We start from the raw sequence: 18,787 nt of genomic DNA, 5'->3' as shown, positions 1-18,787 counted from the left end.
TCAGTCACCCATGCACACACAGTCAGGTGAACGAAGGCATGCGTCATGCAAGACGATGACACAGACAGCAGCATGCAGGCAGTCACGCACACACAGGATTTAAAGCCGTCAGCATCTGACACTCCAAGCAACTGCAGTTGTTCTCTCTACGGCACAGAGTTCAGAAAAGTTCACCACTTGAATTAAAGAAGCGCTCACGCCACATTTTCTTAGACACTCCACAGGCAACTGTCATCAACTGGATATCAACTCTCCTGCTGATATTCCTGCATTCCACCACTGCCACATGTCTAAACTTGATTATTTACTTATAATTGCATTGTACTTTTATTTGGCGACTGTGTAGACTCTCCCTGTTATCTTTCTACATAAGGGTCTTTAATTGCAGCTCTAATTCTACAAATCATCTTTTTTAGGTTTTTATTTCAGTGTATATTCTTAAAAAAAGATCCATCTTGGTCTCGTTCACCTGCTTTCGTAATCCGCTTAGATGTATCATGGATCTCTATTTGTAAAAATGTCCTCAACAAATAAATCATAGGCTAATGAGACACAGGATTTGAACCTTTAAACTCTTGAGTAGTCAAAAAGATTAATAAAAGCATATATTGCCCAATGAAACACATCTATATTGCTTATTTTGTTTAAAGCAACGGCAATCACATCTAATTGCTTTAAATGTGTTTTTATTTTTCACATCTTTATGTTTTCAGCCTGTCTCTATGTGATGGGCAATACAGTTTTTGAAGCTTAAATCATTAGCTGGCAACATCGTCAGAAGCAAACATGTCTGCTTGGAAGCGACACCCTTGACAGGATCCTCCTCTGTCTGGAACTTTTGAGAGAGCATCTGGCTTGATATTATGGAAACCTGAGTGATAAGAAAGGGTGAAATTGCACCTGGTAAAATTAAAAGACCATTAAGTTTCCAGGTTCGTGTGGTCAGTTTAAATGAGAAAAGGTTAATGGGCACCCTCTATCCAGTGGTGTCATTCCTCTAATTCCAGCAAGAGCTTCTGATTGCTGATGGAATTCCTTTCAGCAGATGACAGATGGTGGAATAAGAAGACTTAAGGGTGGAATCTATGGTCCATCTTAAAACATTAGGACAGGATGGCCCCCACACCTACATGTAAAGCATCCACCTCCAGCACAAACTGAAAACTCCAGATCGGATGGGTGTAAAGCTGAACCTTCATTTGGGAGCATGGAAAACCTTGGCAGTAGTACAGTCGTGAGGCCAATATGTTGGCAATGATGTGGCCTTGGCCGTACTTACAGAGGTCATGGTATTTGCACATGCATTGCCTGGGACACATAAAGGTGGTGTGGATGGGGGATGAGGCAGACCCGATGGCCAGATGTTCCCCATGCACAGATGGCTCCATTGGCTCAGTCATTATGTGGACTGTGGCGGTGGAGCCAAGGATAACCCAGGATGGACAGCAGATGAGGTGATGGGAAAAGCAAAAACTGGATGGTTGTGAGGTGTGTACCAGACAGAAGCAGTCTGGTGTGTACTTTAGCCAACTTCCATTCAGAGAACTAGCAGAGATTGGGCGAGAAAGAGGGAGTCAAACTATCCCCAGCTAGCGGGCAAGATTCTCGTCTCTACTGGTCTCATCGGACTTGGAGTGTATAAAGGTGGTGATAACATGCGGTGCATGTGATCAGAGGATAGTGAACTATGTCCTTTCACTGAACATGTGGACACAAAATGGCCTGCTTGACCACAGTAAATACACAAGTTGAACTCCTGTCAATGCTGATGCTCCCCCGGTGTGACTTGAGTGCGGCTGTCCCAGATTGGTTCCAGAATGCAGGTGATGAAATAGGAGGAGCTGCTGAAACTGACGAGGAAACGGCATTGGCTATTCCCATCACCACCCTCGCAATTATCTGTGCCTTAACTCTCACTTCCTCTATGGACTGAGCCCGAGTGCCAATAGAAGGTTTACTTGCCAGAGCAACAACATCAATTCCTACTGAAGAGCATCCTTGATCCTGTCATAGTGGTTTTGTGCAAGAGAGGTGTCCACTGGTCCATGGTTTGACCAGACTGTACTGTTATTGGGTCACAAATGGACCCAAATGCAACACACAAACAGTCAAGGTGTAGTAGATGGTTCGACAATATTGGAACCCTAACTGTGGATCCCCAGTAAATTAATCCGTACTTCAGAAGCCAAATACATAAACAGAAGACAAATCTGTTCCAAAGAAAGACAATCAGTCGGACAAGAACCAGGCAAGGAGCAACCCTCACTTGATCGAGCCGAGTATTTTACTGGGGATGTGAGACAGGCAGGTCAGGAGCAGGCAGGTTCAAGAATGAGGAATCGGTCTGAGAAATAGTGATGGAAAACTAGTCACGATGCACAAACAATCTGGCAGAGAGGGTGGGTGTGTAACTCTGGGGCTTAAACACTGGCGTGTGAATTTTGGGCTGATGACAGTTGTACTATGTAGTATGTTTTATCATTAAAAAATCTGCGTTCTACTTGTATGATAACCACTTAATCAAATGCTGAATATAAGTGAATCATTTCCCCTTAAATAATGTAAAAGTTTCCTTGTTTTAACAAGCCCATGGCCCCAAACCACGTGAATTTTGATTTGTTTTGTTTTGCTTGGCTGTGTTTTTACAGAATGTATTCCCTTGAACCTAAAAACTGATGCTTAACACATGAAAACAGTCAGTAAGCTCAGTTGAAACGCCACAAGTCAATAAATAAATCTATTTAGTGTGTTTACTTAAACAAAGAGAACCGATGACTGACCAAATATGTATCAAAAATCCGATTTCATTGTCTGAAAATCTTGAATGATGTACATAAGAGCCATTTAACCATTTTCCAAAATATTAGCATCAAGGCATGGCCAAAATGTGTTAATTGTGTTGACAGCAGAACCAAACGGCTCCCCGATTTTGCTTCTCTCAACACAGGAATGTGGTCTCTACATTCTTAATTTATTCCTGCTGGGTGAAAAAAAAAAAAAAGATGAGGGGCAAAGCTCCTGCAGAAACGGGTATGTAAGTGGTATACAGTGCATCATTTAACGGCCAGGGGGGGTGAGAAAGAAAGCACAGGGGGATAGACAGGCTCTGAAAACAAGCCCAGCAGAGGCGTTTTCATTCAAAGGGATCAGTGGGAGTATAGACAGAGCACATCTAAACTGCAAAGCGTGGCTCTGCACTGGAGAGTACAATACCTCTGTGGTGACAAGCATTCACGTGCACACACACACACACACGCACACACACACACACACACACACACACACACACACACACACACACACACACACACACAAGCATGTGCACACCCTTGGGGCCAAGGCTCCTGGTGGGAGAGTGTGGGAGGGTTGAACGGAGGGAGGGATGACATGAAGCCCAGGAAGCATTGGAACACAAAGGTCCAGGAAGTCCCAGGTTTGGGGTCTTGCTGTATGTTTTTACTTTCTGATTCTACCACCCAAATGCCTCATTGCACTGTTTTGGGCTTTTTTTTTTAATGCATGTGCAAGAAATAGGCTGATTTATTTCACATCACCTTGCACCTAACCCTAAACAACAAGAGTGTATCTTGGCATGTAAGGTGCCACCTACAGAGGCATAACTGGAAAAATTCGAGGTGGGAGTGTCATTTCAAGGCCTGAGATCATGGATGGTCAGCACTCCCCACCCCCACCCCTCAGAGCCAGGACATAAAATGACTGTAATGCATTGGTGCTATTGATGGGATTTGTTACCTAGCAGCCTGTCTTGTCCATCTGAGACGTCCTCTAATCACACTGCATAGACGAACACACAACTAAACAGCAAGCTGGCATTGGTGCATGTCTGCATTAGTTAATGCCCATTGAATTCACAATCTAATCTCAAGGAAGCTAATTTGATCTAAAAAATATCAACAACTTGAGTGGCAGTGTAAATCTTATGCAATGTTCTCTAATCTTTTCCTCTTTTACACTTTGGCTCCCACCTCAGTCCAGAAGTTGAAGTTCTGCTCTCGATGTAAATAAACTTTGAAAAAATGTCTAATCTAAAATATATATCTAAAATATCTATTTTCCTAAAATTCCAAAGGGAATCTTTATCATTCCTTTTAGTCAAACAAGTCTGCACAGGGTTAATTCAGGTTTAGCGATTTAGAGTTCACATGGCTGAAACCTCACGTGGAGAAACTACTCGTAGAATTCAAATGCCTCCATAAGCTCATCAACTCCATCTCATTCCAAACAAAACAACAAGCCCTGTTCTGACAAAGCTGTGCTGTTCCCTCCAAAATTAAGAGGTTTAGGACTTTAGCTTTGAAGCAAGCACAGTAAGCAAAGCTCACCTAAGCTCAGTTGCAGTCCTACAAGAATGGGTGAGTGGTTTTATGAGAAAACAAGGGTAATAATGTCAGCAAGGTTTTTTTTTTTTTTTATGTGACTTTTAGTGAGCCATTGCTAAAATGATACCAATTTGGATCAGTAAATAAACAAGTTAGCAAAGACTGGTGGCTGGAAGGGTTAGGGTTAACCTTTAACAAATGTGTAATATGCAACTATAGTTGCGATTGGGGTGATGACTATAAGAGTAATACGTATCATGGGTGACTGGTAATCTGCCACACCATGAAGAATATCACTATTCTGGAAGCGTTTAAAAAAGTTTTCCAAGTTTAAACATTTGCCTTTGTTATCCTTCTCATTTCCCTCCTTCCGGGCCAATAATGAAAAAATGACAATGTAATTTCTGCTCCATTTATTTCCCATGCCAGGCCCAAGCGTTCTAATTCAATCACCGAGTCCTCGCAGACTCCCCGCCCTTACCTCCCATGCTGAGCCAATATTGTGCTTAAATCTCATGCTCCGATTGTCTTGGATGAATCCTGTACGGCACAATTAGATAAACAACATAATTATAATTGCGCCCTGTGTCCGTGCACATCACCCTTTGAACTGCAGAAATGTTTACAGCGCAAAGAGACCGAAATATATATTAAGCTGCTCACAACACTGTGCTGAGACAACAGATACACAAAGGTCAGTTGTATGAACACGTCAGGAAACTGCACAGCAAGACTACTGCACCGACTACAGAAAAGGTTAACTCTGACTACATCACACCCACACACAATTGCATTTGAATACCAACCTTGATGGTTAGGAGAACTCCGATGGGCTGTTTGCTGGAAGGCGGGGCCAATAAGGTCAGCCTGTCTGTGATTGGATGACCGGTCGATATTGTCCTGCTGAGAAAGAGTAAATAAAACGGCCATTTCAGCTCAATGGGAAGTCTTCTGTACACACAAATTTAATCTTTAACTCCAGAGATCATTATTGGATTATTGTAGAAACTAGTAGAATTCATATTTGATCTTTCCTTATTGGATATAAAGGCGTGTCAACCTGTAGATTTTATTAATCAAAACCAGAGACCTTGGGAAAAATTAATACAACAAATAACCAAAAAGGAAACCAGACTTAAATTTGCTGAGATGGGAAAAAAAAGGTGTTTTCTGCAGTAGATGATACGATTTAACATCCTAATCCTTACTCTTTCTCATAGTTTGAGGCCCAACAACTGGCCAGAAAAAAAGAATAGAGTTTTGAAACATTTTGATTTGCTGCTACCACTTAAGAGCTGCCAGCAAAGAGGACTTTGGTCAGCCATTTTGTGAGTATGCAGTTTCTTCTGCAGGGCCTAACAGCAGGAGTGGGAACAGGACGTACTCGGACATACCCCTGCAGTTAGAACAAACAAAGTGTAACGCAGCAGAGCGCCCTGATCATATGATTAAAGTTGCTGCACTCATTTGTTCTGCCTTCTAAAGAGTGGTGTCAGACAATAGCAGCCAGGCTTGGTTCTCTTACACAACTTTCCCCCCTCTTTAATTACTCTAATTTTCTTTGCAACAAGAGGAGGGGGGGTATGATCAGTCTGAGTTATCTTTGCTGCCTCTGAGGCAGCGAGTTACACAGAATAAAAAATGACTGTACAGCAAACCATCATGCACTTATTTTTTGGAGCCTTAGATGCATTCAGATGACATCCAACACAAACCAATTTAGAAATGCTTAAAAACTTTTCTTCCATGCTTGCTTCAAGGGCTAACCCTGAGCAGTACAAAACCCAAAGCTATGTAAATAACAGCCACTTTCCAGCTGGTTTTGGAAACTCTTGGACATTCTTCATTCTCCATTTGCGCATTTTATGCCGCGAGCTGCTCAATTCTTTTCCCGAATAATTCACTTGTAAGTGCAACATAGATGACTGTGTGAAGAAACAGATAAAAGTAAAAACACGCTTTTCTAGTACCTTTGCTGTTGAGGGAGAGTGCATGAAAAGTTCAAAGGGAAGTGACTCACTGTGAAAACTAAAAGCAGAATTCCACTCTGATGATTCAATTCTTCGCAACAAGGGCTCAGCGCAACAGTTTGGAAATATATAATCCTGCAAAATCTTAAGCTTTGATACTCAACAAGTCTATAGTGCCCTGCGTAGACCTCCACACTGGTGGGAACATTCAATCTAAGCTGGATATAACTGGAAGTTCAACGCCAGTGTAGCTCTGTCCACTGCCACCCTCCTAAACTTCCCTCTATATAAACCAACCCAACCGCATCCAATCATTACATTGCATTGTTCCATCTTTGCATTGTCTCTATTGGCTTTATGTGGTCTCTGCTGCGTCCAAAAAAAGAGATTTTGTAGTTTAATGGGACTCATTTGAAATGTAAAAAACAAAACAGCAGATGCATTTGTGTATGGGGCATAAACCCAATCATCAACACTGACCATCTGGGACCACAGCTACCAGACTGTGACTGATCCCTACCCAGCCACCCAAACAGTACTGGGGAGGCTTGGTTGGTGGGTCAGGGACGGTACAGCACGACAAACATGTGTGTGTTGAGGGCAGGATGGTCATGGTTCAGCTCCAATGAGCAAAAAAAGTACAACTCTTTCACAAGATATACTGGTCCTCAATGTTGTTTTGAATGGTTGTCTGGAACTATATGCAAGCACACACATACACACACACACACACACACAGACACACACACACACACACACACACACACAAATATATTCATTGAAGCACAGCTTTTTATTCATAGTAATCTATAGACAGTTGACAGAAAGTAAATCCTATAGATTCTGGAAATTTAGCATAATGCATAGCCAATTTCTCCCTAACTAGCTTTAACAGTATGGTGAGCCCTATAAGGTTATGGCTACAACATTGATGGCATTCTGCTAACACGCAGATGCACCGTGTCTCTTAATCTTGAGTTTTCTCTTACTCCACTGCTTTGGTTTCACACACAGAGGCGGATAAGTCACTTAGGTTTCTACAGAGGGGTCAAAGCGGGAGCGAACATAGGCTGGGTTCAGTCAAGTAGCATATATAGGGCTCTTTCTTTTTGATCAAGTTGACAGGAACTTCAAATTGCTCTCAGTGGTCTGTCAAACTTTCAGCTTTTTGAAAAAGAGTCAGGAGAAGACCCGACACACTGAAATCAGAAAAGACACAATGATCTGAAGATCAGGGAACTCGAGGCGGGGGGGGGGGGGGGACACGCACGTCAAGGTTGCACCTTAACATGGGGTCAGACTGAGGTTAGAAGTGAGGAAGAGTTTCTTCTGCTAAGAGCTACAGACTTTAGGCTCAACAACATTTGAAGTGAAGCAGCTGAAAATCGCAGTTTCCATTCCTGTCAGAGTTGGATATTTTCAGAAGGCTTTGAAAACTCATTCCTGGGTCCAGGACCTGCTTCTTGCTGACAGCAATAGCAGAAAAAACCCAAGACAATGCAGCACATGATCAGTAGACAGCCAGTGGAAATCCCATTCTACATAATTAACCAAGATGAAATCAGAGGGCGGCAAACCGCTGAAGCTTCATTCATCTCTTCATGCAGTAAAAATTCAGCTGAAGCTGCTGCCACTGAGCAGCCGAGACGCGTACGTGCTGTTCAATGGTATACTGCAGTATAGCATTAACTGAGGTTAAGTGTTTTATGGGAAACAATTTCAAAATTTGCCCTCTTTAGGTTAGTGAATGTTTTCTTAATAATTCTACACTAGTAAAGAACACGTGAGCTGCTAATAATTCAGCAGAAGCATTAACCATATTAAAAAAAAAACAAGGCAAGTGTTTTCTGTATCAACTGATTTTCTCAATAGATTCATTTCAAAATGTAGAATAATTCTAAGAAGAATTTTTACCCAACCAACAACCTTCTATACATTTAGGGAGCTGGAACCAGCAAATATTTGACATTTTTAAGGAGTAGCCAAATCTAAGGAGCTAATGGCTGGTCTATATAACCCATGAAGGCAAACATTGTCACCAATAAAATACAGAATGATAATCCATGTACATGAGAAAAAAGCTGTGAATGAGTTTCCACCTCTTCCATGACCCCTAAACTGTCTCCAGGGAACAGAGGAACACTCCGAAACTGAATCTAAACATCAATTTGGAATTTGGCTCTAAAATTACTTTTGAAAAAAAAAAATCCTCCTGAAAATAAAATAGAATATTCATACTTGAAAAGCAGCTCAAGTTAACCAAACTGTGAAGACTGAAAGCATCCACTGTAAGTCACGGTTGTTTATTCAGCAGAATAAAAGTGATGACATAAGGGACAGACACCTTTTTTTTTCTCTTTACCTTTTTTAAATAGTAAAAGGTCCTCACAGACCTATTTTCGCACATCAGATTTGCCACACTATGGCATTAGCTGGGGTTTAGCTGAATGCTATCTCCACTCAAATCTGTTTCTGCTGCAGCTGCGTTTTTAACAGTTTTTTTTTTTTTAAATCTTCCTTAACCCTGGAATTTTGTACTGAATGGGTTTCTCATTCAGCAAGTCAAGGTACATCTGTTTAAGCCTGAATGCGCAGCGAGCAAACAGAAAATTGAGTGTGTGTCCATGTAAGTGTGTCAATCAGTGGCAAAAGTGAAAGAGCACCACAGTCCTGCGGTGAACGCAAACTTCAATTTAGTGAATGCATTATTCCAGAAAAATACACTTTTGCAGCAAATGTGGGCAGAAAATAAGACAATGTCAGCTGTGAATCTTCAGGTTCTGTTGACTTAAACTTAGGCCAACTGAACTCTGTGTCCAATACTAGTGCTCAGGTCAAAGGGCGTGGGTTTGGCCCAGATGATGAGAGAAACATGTTCCCATTTTAATAAAACTGTTTGGGCCCTGTTTTCTACAGTGTATGGTATAAATTAATCTGGGACAAGATTTTTTTTACTGGGGTGATATCACTTTTTCTGTCATACACAGAATTATAATTGACATGAATTATTGGCAGTGCTCTCCCTGTTCTTTGGGTGCTTTGCACTAGCGATAGAACTTATGTTTTATGTCTCTAAGACTTACTCTAAGACTTACAGTGCAGTGCACACACTAATGGAGATAGCAGAGCTTTTAAAGATTCATCAAGGCTGAAAAAGGCCGAACTGTTGGCGACTGCCTCTGTAACCTAAAACCACACACTACAGCTATTTGTCAGCAAATCTGTGCGACCTTGAGTGCATTTTTGTCAGTTTATTATTAGTGTAGATGTATAAATAAACAGGTGGCCTGCTTGTACAGGCAAATGGTTCAAATTTCACAACCACCTCAGGGTAAAACATCCTCATGTGGGCCATGTTCTACGGATAAAAACTGAGCTCTAGTGTTATTTCTACTGCCAATAAAATGGTTGAAATAAAATGTGCCAGACGTGCCTTAGAGGAAATTCAAAGTTACCTGATATTTGGGGTGGTGCAGGAAATAATCCGGACATCCGGCCACAGCCATGTTTCACGTCTCTCAGCTTTTTGCCCAATTTGCCTGGATGAAAATTGTTTGCCTGCAGAGGAAAACCAGCAGACAAATGAAGATTAGTGGGGCAAATGGTGTTGAAGAAGGATGGTGTTCGTGTAAAGGCGGAAAAAGAAGAGGAGTGTGACAAGTTCTCAGAAGACAGATATAGCACAGAGTATGTCTTAAGCCAGACACAGGAAACATCAGCAATCGCTGAAAACACTGTTGCTGGATTAGTGTTTGGTGTACTTTCTTATGCTGGAAAGTTTGAATCAGATTTCCAGGGAGATGTACATAAAAATGTACTGATATTACAAAAATGACTAGCTTTTTAAAGACATTAACTTGACCATGAGGTAATCTGTAGTGTGATATATTTCGTGTTTACATTGCAGCCAACGTAAAACACAATTGTTTGGTTCATTTATCTCACCATGTTTAATGTTTAAACACTTTGACAACATTTCACTACATGATACAAACAGCAAGGTTGGGCCCTTGGTTCATAAACATTCTGTAACTGCAATAGAAATTACACCACGGGGGACTTCTACTCTAAACTTCTCCTGTCTTGACCATCCTTGGGCCAAAATAACCACAAATTCAACAACACAGACTTTAGTCTATGTGAACTTCTTAAAGTGGGCATCCTATTAACCTCTTGGCACTGCTGCCCCCGAATAAACACCTGTAAACAGTGGCCCAAAATATCCCAGAGGCACTTCTCCAAGTCTAAAATTAGGCCCCAGGGTATATTTGGAACCAAATAGTGCACACTTATAACTATGCTGGCCTTTTATGCAGCAGTTTGTGACCCCCGGGAGATATTTTTAAAATAAGCCTTGCCATTTTACAGATGGCTAATATTATCTTATGTTTGCTTCAGCGGTTGTGAACGGGCTGCCCTTGAGGTAGTACAGTGTGTCTGTCTCTGCCTGTACATGGCTTTCATGCAAGCGTGTACTGTTTGTGTTTACATATTCCTTGCATGTGCATGTGGGCCTTAATGCCTCTATATTTAGTTCTGAGGAGCACAGAGCTCCATGCTCTTGCTTAGAAAGTGCGAGTGTGTGATGATAGGATCAGTCCAGTGCCACTGGATAAGGCAAGTGACGAGCAGCTCCAAGTTCAGACGGATGATCAACAGGCCGTGCTACAAAGGAAAATGGGAGATCCTAATCACCACCTTCCACACACAGGGCAGAGGTGGGTGAGACACTGGGATAAAGCAAGAGCTACATACCAGATCAAACTTGATCAAAGAAAAAGGAACTCTAAAGTGCTTAATCTCTGGAGTTTGAATGTTTGGAAGTTGTCTTAAAAATCCATGTCCATGAAGGAGTTCGTATCCTAGTGAATCTTTTTCAACCTGTCAACATGCAACTGTATATTCTGATCCTGTCCTAGTCTGACGGTGATCAGATTAATTGGCAAAGACCTCAGATGTTTTGGCCACAGGCTGGGCCTGACGATCTATTATCTAAAAATGTGCTGTGGGTGTGTTTTGCAGCGCTGCTGGCCACTGACCAAGAAACACAATGTGATTGTTTTACTTATTAAGCAATGTATCGTCATCCACTCTATGCATGAATTTAGTCTGCACAGCATCATCCATTATTATAGATGGACCTATAAGTTAATCACGGTGAGGTTTTTGCTGATGCAGAGATTGAAGACATCATGGACATTGACAACGTTTCCCCTACCTCAACCATAGTTTAATTTACACACTAATCAAGCTAAAAAAAAAATAAAAAACACCCTTATGTTCACCAGTTCTCATATCTAACAGCGGGACAAGCTGTGATTATCATAGCAACAGCTCATCAAATCTTTTTGATGATTAATAGTTGATAGAGATCGATTGTTCTTTTACAGATTTGCCCCCTGATGAAAGTCAGCATCAGAAACTTACAGTAAATACAGTTTTTCTTTTATCACTTTTCACTTTTTCCTACCTTTTTATTTTTTGCAAAAGCTAAAAATACTTCCCCCTGCCCTTCTGTATCCCCATTTCTTAATTTCTGAAGCCTTGCCTTAATCCCGAATCCTTTTTTTTTTTTTTGATAATTCCAAAATTGGGCTTGCAAGTGATAACCAACAATGAAAGCATTCTAAACAAAGAACTTGGCACCACACTCAATGGAACCCCCTCAAAGGACCTGCCAGAAATGTGAGTGCGTGCGTGTTACCGCGCCAGTCCATGCGTGTGGCCAGGCGGCTGGCATGCAAGTGCAGCTCGTCATTTACGAATCATTTACAGGCACACAGTTTACAACAAAAACAAAACAAATTAACATTGGTCTAAAATCTCAAAAAGACCTTTCATTAAGAGTTGCACGCTTGCTGACTAAAGTATTTGACTGTTAGATTTCAGGAGTCAGGCCCTCACACAAGAAAGACACGCAAAGGACCATAATAAACTGCATTAGAACTGAAAAATTATTTTTAAAACCACAATCAAAACCCTTAATTTATCTCCTTGAAATACTGACATGTTATATATAATTTCTAATGTAGTCATTTTGGTACAAACACACCTACATGGGATCTATGTAGATTATTTACATTTAGATCTACAGTGATATATGCTATTATGCTAATACTGTTATATTTAGCCACTGTAAATATATATTGCTGCTCTAGGAAACAGCTAACAGTAGGCTATACTGTATGAAATTTGCATTTAATGAGCTGGAAACAACTTAAATGCCAGCGTCATTCAGCTGAAGCTATCCTTTACTTGAGTCAACAGTATCTGTTAATAATTCTTAATATGATGCATATGTCAACCAGAAAAGACCTTATGAATAGATAGGACACTGCCAACATTGTTGTTTAACTTAGCAACTGCTTGAGACAATAACACACTGCGACCTTAATTAGTTACCGCATGGAAATGATGAACCAGTACTGGTTTGAAAGCAAACTTCACTCCAAAAATAACACAACTGCGCCTTGTTTACATTGTGGTATGTATTGGTGTTAAGAATATGGCAGGTCATGGTGAACAAAAGTCAGATGAGGGGTTAATGTGCTCTTATCCAATGGGTCCAACTTTGACATCCCAGGGTGATAATCGCTGCAGGGAAAGCCAAAAAGACAAGGTGTGAAACTGTTACCAACCCAGGCTATATAAAGTAAAGCCTAATTGATATGGTAGGAGCAATGGACTGAATGCTTCTCCTCTTTGACCTGGTGGAAGGATCATTATCTGTCCAGCTGAAGAGACCAAAAATGGATGTTAAAAGGACTTTGGAGGCAGCACGACTGGGTCTCTGTTGGAAACTAGAACAGGACAATAAAATGATCATAAAACAAATACTGGTGTCAGATCAATAGTTATGCAATGCACGTACAAGATTTTTGTTTTCAGCGCACCCAAGAGAAACACTAAACGTTTAACCTCTGACTGTAGGCCAACCCTAAAAATAAATGTCTTGTGAGCTGCGCTGCCAAACATGCCTTGTAAACCAAGATGTCACTTTGGTTTTCCACACCTAGGTCTGCCAGCCTGTTGGTCTGGTTTGTCTATCCCAACAGACAACCTATCCGTCTGTGTCTCTACAGGTCTGTATCGATTCCAGCTGTTTGTCTGTCCCTCATCTTCTTTATTGCCATGTATACTTGGCAAGTGTAGGCATTTTTTTTAGACTCATTTAAAAATATTCAACACAAACAAACTCTATGACTGTATCTTGTGGGTGAGGTGCCCTGGAGATGAACATACTGATATGGATGCAGTTGTCATGTTTCTCGTGCCTGGCTCATATTCTAAACCAAAATAGAACAAGTGACATACTGATGGCTTATCATTGTCATATCAGCTCCGGGTTGAGATTGCTCAATCCAATTTCTTTCTGCTTAGGAGCAAATTTTAACCTCTGGGAGCACAAGTGGACTCACAAACCAAAACTCCACACGGTTCAGAGGCTGCATCTGTGCCCACTGTTTTTCCTGTGTATAATTGTAAAATGTGTTCATCTGGGTTAAACTGACTTCATCTGATTGGACTGGACACAGCTTAGCATGTTGTTTTTCTGTTCTGCTCAATCATCGTTGGAATGCAGGCGGCACATTTTATCCATTCTGGGAATACTTGGTGAATTAAAGCATGAGCATTCAGGGGAAACCCCAATTTCATGACATGGAATGTGTATTAATACATCATTTTAGGCCAAATAATCAAGCCCCAGTCAATTTATTCATATATAAAAGAGAGCCACTGCTACACCATGAATATTTTGTTTTTAGCTACATTTATCCAATATTTGCTGGATTACGTTAGAAAGTACCCTAGTGCATTAAAAGCAGGGTCTGTAATTCTGCATATCAAACCATACATAGGGATGTCCTGATCAAGTTTTTGCCCCCGATTCAGAGTCCTTTTAATTTTGAATATCTACCCATCCAATACTTTGGCAATGCAGTAAAAAAGGAACAAATTCAAGCTGTAACTTAAAACATCTCTGCATTGGTATTGAGTTATATTTGTAGCACCTATTGTCACCAACTGGTGACAGGAAGTTACCTGCTTTTAGGGACTATTACATTTAATAAAAAAGTTGTGAAACCTTGTAAATTGGTCAGAAGTGTTGAAAAATCAATTCCTATTGGATTGGCCACTGAAATAGCAGACCCGTTTTTGATCACGTGATTGGATGGGGGACATCCTATAGATGTAAAGATGTGCAAGTCTGACAAACTGGTAGTATCTGACACACAGGGTATCTCAGTTTCCTCTAAAACCTTTTCTAGCCCCCCTTCCTGACTCCTACCCTCATCCCACACCGCTCCAGTTCAGAACATAAATGTCTTAATTCAAGAAATGGCACAGATCCAACTGGGCGTCTGGAGTCTTATGTAGAATTCACCAAAGTGAACATTCTGACCGTAACGCAACCCCAAGAGAGTCGAGGTCAATTATTCTACTGTTTATGTTTAAATGAGACATACGGCTTCAGTGAGAACATTCGGCCTGATGCTGACAGGAATCAAATCTTCCTTTTGTGACCTTGGCGTGACACGTGAGACAGCAAATGGGATAGATGGAAAGATAAATGTGCCTGTTTTTATTGCATTACGCAGCTATGGGCTGACAGAGGGAATGTTTAGTCTTTACTCCTGGAAAAAACTCTTAAAATGAGTGATGGGTACAAAAATGACAAAACCAGCTTCAGTCTGGGAATAGTCATTCCATGAAATGTGATCATGCTACAGTAAAACTGGACAGTCCTTCCTCTTATGGAGATGAAAAAAAAAGAATGAATTAAATGATATCCTGGAAAAGAGCGCAGGGTATCGATTAAAGTTATGGGCTGTTCAGATTACAATACAACTTATTTGAATTAACATGAAGCAAACTTGGTGGAGTGTGTAGTCTGGTTGTGGCTTCTGCAACACTGTGAGAGATGGGGAAAGAGCGTTGAACAGAGCATCTCTGTCTTCTGTTTTAATCAGCCGATTAGATGGTAGTTGCTCCTCACTGGATGTGCTTGTTACACACGTTGATTAGTCATTAATTGGCAGCTTTCATTATTTGAGAGCAGGAGCGTAAAGTAGGGCTATAAGAGAGGGCCTGATGTCATGCCGGGGGAGGCTGAATAGCACCAGTCTATGAGAGAAAGGCCTTTTGGAAACATGGACAGTGCCTAATTGGATGAGGATTTCATTGGGCTGCTTCGGAGAACTGGTCTTATGCAATGGCAAAGATGAATGGATGGAGCTTGGGAGCGATTGTGCTTGTGCACAAGTTGGCAACAACGACGGCCCCTTAAAGCTACGAAAGATGGCTTCTCCTTCTTGTCACACCGTCTTAACGACACCTGTCTGCATTGAATAATGTTTTGACAAAGTTGACGACGATAGGGGTCATTTCTTAGAATGCAGCAAATCCGGTGGAAGCTTTTTGGTGAAACATTTGAATTCCAAAAGGGAAAAAAATGTTCCATGCAACCACTTGCTGGGAAAATAGAACAAGATTTATTTCGCTTCCATACTTTAATGAATGCTAACAAGTGCCAAGGTACACCACTTTGAGCCCTGATCATGTCTAAGTCTGAGCATAAAACTGAAAAACCAGAAGGCAGAGAACAATTTTTTTATGACAAAACATACATGTACTGCCAAAAGTGCTATATCCAGAGCACAAGAGGGAATCAGAATGAGGTTTAGGACAGTACTATAATTCAAGAAAAGAAAAATGCCTCTATTGTTCTGTGGTTTTTCACTGGGAAATATATCAGGGAGGGGAAGAAAGCTCTTTTTGTTTTTTAATCGTATGTTGCATCTACCAAAGCCAACTAACCATGGTTTGTTTTGATTTTGCATTGCAGATTGAAGCTGGGTTGGTGGGACACGTTTAAACGGTCAGAGATTAAGATAAACGCCAAACTGGCAGCACTGAGCCCTCGGAAGAAAAAAAATGGTGGGAATTCTCATTAATTGCACATCTTACCTTATCTGACACGATGTTCATGTGTGGGTAGCATTGCTGTTTAACGCCCAGTAATTCTGCCATCAAGCTGTCAACCTTTGAATTCTTATAGGCGTGTGCAAAAAACTGGAACTGAACCAACAGATTGCACCTGGCGTGTACTTAAATGTTCCATGACAGTCGATGACAAAGGCTTGGAGGAAGCATAAACAAACAAATGAGCATGTGTGCTCACCATCTCCATAGTGACAGCGAAGCAACACGCTGTTAAAATTACAGATGCACAAACCTTTAATTCCGTTTACATCTGGCTCAATGTTCTTCATCCATAGAGCACAAGGCCCATGCGTGAACTGGGTTTCACAGCTGTTCATACCGGCTCAGCGAGTAAGGCTCCATTTACTGAACAAAACTTTTTTGGACTGTCCTTTTTGACTAGAATGGCTGAAACTGAAGCGAAATGATACAAAAATGTGCTTCAGAGTTGACGGAAGACTCCCAAGTTCTACTGATACAGAGGCAATTTGTTTGAAACACATACCTTGGCTTGGATAAGCAGCCTCTTGGTGCATGTTCAGCCATAGATACACTAATGAATAACCATAACGGCTGTGTTACAATAAAAAAGTCCTATATTCTGACGGGTCACACAGGCCTGGACCTCATTCGTTCAATTCTTGTAAGTATCTTTTGGTGCCTTTCAAAGTAAAGTTTGTATTAATACAATAAACAAGTCTGCAGCTGTAAACATGGTGCAAGTGTGGTCCACCAATCAAAATTCTCCAGCACAGAAACCCGCCCCTCAACAATTCCAGGTAATCTGAAAAGTCTCGTCACTGACTGTACTTTTTTCAGGAAAAGCCATTTGGAAGGGAAAGGGAAAGGCTTTCTTTATTGCCCTGGGTAATATTGGTGAAAACCAGCAGAGGTTTTTCAAAATCCCAAGTAAAATCCTCCTTTAGCCTTGCACCAAACAGTGAGAAAGTCAAACCTCTGTGTACTTTAGTGACTGAACAAATAAGCATTGCATCACCTTAGGCCCCACATGGAAGAGCAGATACAGGTTTATTATATGAAGGAGAGAGGAGAAAACCACCAGTTTTTATCTCCCCTTGGCAAAGGTTTAGTTTAGAAATTACTCCCCAAAGGCTGGAACAAATTAGCAACTAAAAATAGGAGCCGAGTACAAGACACATTTATTGGGCTGTCAATGTTGAGGGTTCCTATATGTTAATGTGGTTGACATTGGTTTAATTTTTTTTAATAAAAAGGCTGCTCTGCTTTCTTATAGGACAGACAGGTGGGAACTCAAAGCATTAAGGGACATTTACGGCAAAAGCATACATTAGAAAATTCTTCAGTGTTACACAACCGAGTAAAAAGAAACCCAACCTTCACACATACAAAAGTGGGCTCCAACTTTTACATAAGTGCTATTTCAGAGTACTTTTGGATCCAGCTGGTCTCAGTCAAATGACATGAACTGTACTGTGATACCCAGCAGCCTTGGGTTAATAGTGCCCTGACATCAGGGAGGGGTATTAACAGAGTATAAGCCTTGACTAACTGGTGCTGAATGACTGCTGGCTGACGCAAGACCCAATGGAATGCTGCCTAAAGCATGAGCCCGAGCTCTTATAGAACCAGTACCGGCTATTAGGGTAGCACTCCCCATTATCCCTGTGTATGGCAGCTGAAATAGTCATACTAATTCACTCACTGAAAAAAAGGCAAATCTTTACTGTGCAGAATGGAACTGGCCACCCAATATGAGAAACTACTCAGTGATTGAGAAGGCATTTTAATTAAATTAACAACAGCTGTTCTGGCCAACCAGATTATTATCATCAGTATTATATTGTTATCCCCGGATGGGCACACACAAACAAATAACTTGCACGGTGATAGTTCTCAAATAAGTAAATTCATTTGACTATAGGAGACCACCCCATTACCTGGAGAAAACCCCTATATACAAGGGAATAACATGAAAGCTCCACATGGAAAGCTTGCAAACATGCAATCCATCCCTGTCCCTTTAATGAGGTGACTGTGTTAGCTGTATTAGTAAAAAGAGTGTACATATTAACACTGAGTGCCGGCCAAATAAATTAAAAAGTTGCAAATGCAGAAATGAGCAATTATGGCTTAATTTCAATTAAAACACCCATCTCGACCAGACACACGATTTTGAATTCTACAGCAAGTGGAGTGTGGTTTATTGTGGGTATAATTATTATGTGCAATATGTGCAGTCAGCAGCCTTTTCACTGCCTGTAGTCATGAAGTTCATGCCCCGTCATGCCTGTGTTTACCCATCATGGCCCTGAAATAGCAGGACTGGTGCTGAGAGGGTGAAATAAATCGCAACGGGAACAGTTGCCATGTGCACAGAGATGTGGCCACAACATAATTAAATAAAAGATAGCAGGAAATAACAGGCAGGGGGAAGGAAAAGAGAAATCATCCTTGGTTACAATTGGGAGAGTAAATATTGCACTGTAGCATGTTTTAGTCTTGAAGCAACCG

General features: G+C 41.1%; 1 protein-coding gene across 3 annotated transcripts in view; it reads right to left on the bottom strand.

Moving 5' to 3' along the window:
• grb10b (growth factor receptor-bound protein 10b) overlaps window positions 1–18,787 on the bottom strand; it is a 52,403-nt gene that overhangs the window by 30,792 nt on the left and 2,824 nt on the right. For 2 of the 3 annotated variants that reach the window (XM_057045780.1, XM_057045781.1), the window contains exons 2-3: window positions 9,766–9,868; window positions 5,147–5,243 (exon numbers count right to left, since the gene is read on the bottom strand). In XM_057045780.1, the coding sequence (XP_056901760.1) occupies window positions 5,147–5,243; window positions 9,766–9,816 (148 nt within the window). In that variant the 5' untranslated portion in view covers window positions 9,817–9,868. The remainder of the gene's footprint in view (window positions 1–5,146; window positions 5,244–9,765; window positions 9,869–18,787) is intronic. The other variant, XM_057045782.1, reaches the window with a different exon arrangement.

This window comes from Takifugu flavidus, chromosome 10 (assembly GCF_003711565.1).
Source record: "Takifugu flavidus isolate HTHZ2018 chromosome 10, ASM371156v2, whole genome shotgun sequence".
Classification (NCBI taxonomy): Eukaryota; Metazoa; Chordata; class Actinopteri; order Tetraodontiformes; family Tetraodontidae; genus Takifugu; species Takifugu flavidus.
Note: the sequence above shows the minus strand (reverse complement) of the source record. Positions and strands in the feature narration are given on the sequence as shown.